The following is a 6,000-nucleotide window of genomic DNA, read 5'->3' as shown; positions in this document are numbered from 1 at the left end:
CCAGCACTGCAAAACCAGACAAAAACCTCAAAGCTTCACATTGCCTACAGGATAAAGTACAAATTCCTTAGCATATCCTTCAAGGCTACTGGAGATTTAACCTCAACTTTTCTTTCTGGCCACATCTGCCATTTTTCCCAATTCACTTCTGATATTTTCCAAACACATCACTCCTCTGTGCTTTTGCACATGCTGTTTTGTTTCAGATATCCTTGCTACTTGCTATCTAGCACACTCATTTATTTATGCATCTTACTTAACAACAACCTACTGTTAGGTCTTCTCCCACTTTCCAAAGAGCATAGTGATTCCACACCCATTTCCTTCCATAGCTGCACCATTGTTTGGGGTATATATATTTATGATTGTTATGTCTTGTTGGTGTATGGTTCCATTGAGCAGTATGTAATGTCCATCTTTATCCCTTTTGATTAATTTTGGCTTGAAGTCTACTTTATTTGATATGAGTATGGAAACCCTTGCTTACTTCCGTAGTCCATGTGAGTGGTATGATTTTTCCCAACCTTTTGCCTTCAGTCTGTGTAATGCCTTTTCCTAACGGATGAGTCTCCTGTAGGCAGCATATTGTTGGATTCTTTTTCTTAATCGAATCTGCTAGCCTATGTCTTTTGATTGGTGAGTTTAAGCCATTAACATTTAGGGTTACTATTGAGACATGGTTTGTATTTCCAGCCATATTGGTTTATTTTTGTTATTTAACTTGTTTTTTCTCTTTGATTATTTTTTCCTTTAGTGTACTACCTCCCTTTGCTGGTTTTCATTGTTGTTTTTCATTTCCTCTTCATGAAATGTAGTTCTCGTTTTCTAGCTATTTTTTTTAACTTTTGTTTATCGTGGAAGGTTTTTATTTCATCTTCAAATCTGAAGCTTAATTTTGCTGGATACAAGATTCTTGGTTGGCACCCATTATCTTTCAGAGCTTGAAGTATATTGTTCCAGGATCTTCTAGCTTTCAGGGTCTGTTCAAATGGAGATCTACGCTGATAGCCACACCTACCAAAAAATGGCGAGAAAGGTTTTCCAAAATGGAGTCTCTCTGCTTCCAGCGCTGGGGTGTCTGGTAAAGTGGGAGGAGCTGGGATGGTCTTGTGCGATGGCTAGATTGCAGTCATGTGACTGGAAAACAGAGGCTCTGATTTCTGCACAGGTGGTCACAGCTCTCCATTTCCTTCCATAAATGATTAGTTCCTAAATGTCAGGACCATGTCTGTTCCTCAGTTTTCCAGCATTTGGCATAAGACCTAGCATTTACCAGGTACCATGGAAGAAGGTGAAAGTATACTGTAGCTTTCTCAACTACCTCGCCTCACAAGCTTGCACCACCACATTCAGCAATTGTTTTTTTTTTTCATTTTAATGTATAATAAAAAAGTGAATTTTGGTAACTTTGAAGAGATAAATATTATAATCCTAAGGACAGTAAAGTCTTCAGAGCAAAGTATTACCTCAATGTTGAGAAGAAAAATTATAACCACAGACAGTTTTGTGGTAGGGCTGTAGTCAGCTCAAGGGTATGAACGTAAAGCTATGCTAGTGACTTCAACTCAATAATATGAACATAAAGCAGTGACTTCAAGCTATGCTAGTCAGATCTGAGTGACAGCACCATGAGAACATACTAGTCTCTCTTGTCAAGGTAGCCCTTCTCTGGACATTGCTGTCCTGGTAAGGGGAATTCTGCCTCTCTTCTCACACTGATAATTCCCTACTTTTTTTTTTCTTTCTACACTAACCATTCTTTCTCTTAAAACTTTTGATATCTTTAGATACTTGTTAGAGTGTGCGTATACATACTTCTAAGGGTGCTTCAGTATCCACTCTAAGGATCACTTGCAAAAATAAAACTTGTTTTATAAGGAATGAATAGGAATCGTCTGGGCCTGTTTCTTTTACTTTTCTTTTTTTTTTCCCCCAATATAAGTGAATTTATTTCATGTTAGAGTTGTCAAATCTGACAACAGAACCATTTGCATACATAGTATTCTGGTGTTTTGTCTACTACAGTATAACAAATCTCCTGTAAAACAAGTGGCTTAAAAGAACTGCTGCTTAAGTATGGAGATTCCTGGGAAAGCTGGGAATGGAACCACCATTTGACCCAGCTATTGCCCTTCTCGGACTATTCCCTGAAGACCTTAAAAGAGTGTACTACAGGGATACTGCCACATCGATGTTCATAGCAGCACAATTCACAATAGCTAGACTGTGGAACCAACCCAGATGCCCTTCAATAGATGAATGGATAAAAAAAATGTGGCATTTATACACCATGGAGTATTACGCAGCACTAAAAAATGACAAAATCATGGAATTTTCAGGGAAATGGATGGCACTAGAGCAGATTATGCTTAGTGAAGCTAGCCAATCCCTAAAAAACAAATACCAAATGTCTTCTTTGATATAATGAGAGCAACTAAAAACAGAGCAGGGAGGAAGAGCAGGAAGAAAAGATTAACATTAAACAGAGGCATGAGGTGGAGGGAAAGGGAGAGAAAAGGGAAATTGCATGGAAATGGAGGGAGACCCTCCATGTTATACAAAATTACATATAAGAGGTTGTGAGGGGAATGGGAAAATAAACAAGGAGAGAAATGAATTACAGTAGATGGGGTAGAGAGAGAAGATGGGAGGGGAGAGGAGGGGGGATAGTAGAGGATAGGAAAGGTAGCAGAATACAACAGTTACTAATAGGGCATTATGTAAAAATGTGGATGTGTAACTGATGTGATTCTGCAATCTGTATTTGGGGTAAAAATGGGAGTTCATAACCCACTTGAATCTAATGTATGAAATATGATATGGCAAGAGCTTTGTAATGTTTTGAACAACCAATTAAAAAAATAAAATTAAATTAAAAAAAAAAAGAACTGCTGCTTATCTGCTCTCTGTTCATGGGTAGAGGGTGGTAGAAAAAGCTCATCTTTGTTCTATATAATATGGGTTGGTGGCTTGATGGACCAAAGGACCCATGATGGTTTCAATCACAGGTCTGCTGCCTTAGCTGGGATGGCCAGAATGGCTGGGGGGGCTGGCAGAACTTCTCCTCTCCTTTTATAATCTCTCATCTGCCAGAGCAACTACCTTCAGCAAAGTAGTCAGACTTTTGTGATAAGTTAGCTGCCCTCTAACAGAACATTTTGGTCTGAACTATAACCCTGTAAAATTCTTATGAAGTATTAACTCTCAGAAAACCTCAGAGATAGACACTTAAAATGAAGTAATATGGAAAGGTCCTAATCCAGTATGACTTGTGTAATAAGAAAAGCGGCACCACAGACATGCATGCACAGTGAAAAGGACACAGTGAGAAAGGACACAATGAGAAAGTGGTCATCTGTGAGCCAAGGGCAGAAGTCTCAGGAAAAACCAGCCTGCTGACACGGGCCTGTTTCTTCATCTGGGGATAATACTACAGTATTTTCCAATAAACTTTAAAGATTAATCAGATGAAATCCTGTTTATAATACTAGAGAGCATATATGATGGATCAAGGTAACTACTGTGTTTCCTCCAGATTATGACTTCAATAGTCTTCTATATTAGCTTCCACTTTTTATCCTCATAATTCACATAAAGAATTAAAAACAAGTGATAATGAAAACTGGGATTTAAAAGAAACATTCAGAATAAAATTAGCGACCAAAAAACAAAGAAATTAATGACAGAAGAAAAAGTTATGACACGTACCCATAAAACAATTATCTGAAGCTTCCTGCCATGCTTTCCCATTAATGCTGACGTTCTCTTGCACAGCTGATTCAAAGGTCTGCAATAAATTCACAGTAGTCAAGTCACTGAAAAACTTTTTAATGCCAAATCCAAGCATTTTGTCAAAATAATTTCAGATTTGTGACCATGTACATAGAAAAGTTAGAAACTAGCCTATTAGTGCATTTATTCTTTGCAATGAAGTAAAATTCCATTTTAGTCACTGAGATGTACTGATAACAATTTCAGCTATGATAGCCATTATGGTACCTGTGAGAAAATTTGCTGCATAATTTTAGAATATTCTTGTAAACAAATAAATTTTAAAAACCTGTATATAAAATTAAAAATAAAGGCTAACAATTTGGACTCAATTGAATCCCAGGTGTACTAGTGATACACATGCTGCAGAATGAATGCCACTGTTAACAAGAGGGAAAATAAACATCCTTAAAATAAACTAAAATTAATTTCTACTTTATAAATAACAATATTGGGGGAGGCTGGGGATATAGCTCAGCTGATAGAGTGCTTGTCTCACATGCACAAGGCCCTGGGTTCAATTCCCAGCACCACAAAAAAAAAGTTTTTTTTAGGGATGCAAAGACCAGAAAGACCTGAGATTTGCTTTAACACAATACAAAATAAAGAACTAAAGGAATTTGGTAGTGCCATTAAATTTTTAATGCATATTCCCTATTACCCAACAATTTCACTTATAGCAATATATCCAAATGGATTAGTTTCATTAAAAAATTAAAGAGGATGGACTCTTTATGGTATAGAATGTTCATTTCAATACTGTTTGAAATATGAAAAATTAAGGGGAAAAATAAAATTCAATTTAAAAATCAGGAAAATTGATAAATATCCACACCAGATGGTACTTTAAAAGAATATCATCTCTATATAACATTGACAGGGGGCTTGGGCTGTGGCTCAGTGGTAGAGTGCTCGCCTAGCATGTGCGAGGCTCTGGGTTCTATCCTCAGCACCACATATAAATAAAGTTATTGTGTGCAACTACAACTAAAAAAATAATCATACATCTTTTAAAAAATTGACAGGACGGACTGGGGATGTGGCTCAAGCGGTAGCGCGCTCGCCTGGCATGCGTGTGGCCCGGGTTCGATCCTCAGCACCACATACCAACAAAGATGTTGTGTCCGCCGAGAACTAAAAAATAAATAAAAAAAAAAAAAAAAAAAAAAAAATTGACAGGTAATAGTCAAAGACATATTTAGTTTTTTTAAAAAAAGGCAGGTCAGTAACAATTCATCAGCATGACACTATTAATGTAAGCAAGCAAGCAAAGAAAAACAGAAGGGGGAGTAAAACCACAAAAAAAGGTGTGTGTGGGGGGGTTTATTCCCCACCAGGTACTCTCCAAATAGTTATCTCCAGGAAGCTCTGAAGAGGGATAAGGAAAAGAAATTCAAAGCAGAATTTTGCTTAAATTTAAGCAAAGTAGAATTGCTTAAATTTAAATGCTACTGTTTAAATTTTTAAAAACGAGTATGTGTTTTGTACCACTTTTATAATTAAAAATAGGCATAAATCAAATAGCTGACAATTATAAAATGTATATTCTACAAGGATTTTATAAAGTAAAATTTAGGTTGAAAATGTTCATAACACAATACAAAATATGTATGGGCTTGCAAGAATTTATGTATGGACTTGCAAGAATCACCTAAGAATACAAATTGTCTTTGTAATACTCACTGCAGTCCGACCAATACTATTTTTGTAGAATAAATGCTACTATATTATACAGTTTTAGATGAAGAGCTACATCAATATAATTAAAGCTTATTTAAAATGAAACACAAGTTAATTTCCTTGGTAGTTAGTCTAAGCCTTCAAAAATTTATCTTGTTGATTCACTTTAAGATCTCACTAAAGAGGATATAAGATGTTAAGCCACATTCTGCTTTTTACATATGGTAATTAAGTGTTTAAAGTACCTTAACATTTCCTAAGATCAGAGAAACTCTATTATTATTATTGCAGTCCTCTTTCAAAAAAACTACTAAAAAAATGTTCTGAGGTATACTTCTATTCTTGCCTTTCTACAAAAGGGAATGACATGAACCACTGCATATAAAACTGGAATACAAATTACAACCTAAGGAGTCTCTCTCTCCTTCCTCCCTCTTCCCCCACCCCTCCATGAACCACTGCATATAAAATTGGAATACAAATTACAATTACAATTTAAGGAGTTTCTCTCTTCTCTCCTCTCCTCCCTCTCTCTCCTTTCTCTCTCCT

The 6,000-nt window shown here is 36.2% G+C and overlaps 1 protein-coding gene across 1 annotated transcript in view; it reads right to left on the bottom strand.

Moving 5' to 3' along the window:
• The window catches only part of NSL1 (NSL1 component of MIS12 kinetochore complex), a 37,474-nt gene that overhangs the window by 30,113 nt on the left and 1,361 nt on the right, over positions 1-6,000 (bottom strand). Inside the window, exon 2 of the mRNA XM_081300223.1 lies at positions 3,709-3,787. Within this exon, the coding sequence (XP_081156349.1) occupies positions 3,709-3,787 (79 nt within the window). The remainder of the gene's footprint in view (positions 1-3,708; positions 3,788-6,000) is intronic.

Source organism: Spermophilus citellus (assembly GCF_964194105.1).
Source record: "Spermophilus citellus genome assembly, chromosome: 6".
Taxonomy (NCBI): Eukaryota; Metazoa; Chordata; class Mammalia; order Rodentia; family Sciuridae; genus Spermophilus; species Spermophilus citellus.
This window is presented reverse-complemented; position numbering and strand designations above follow the sequence as displayed.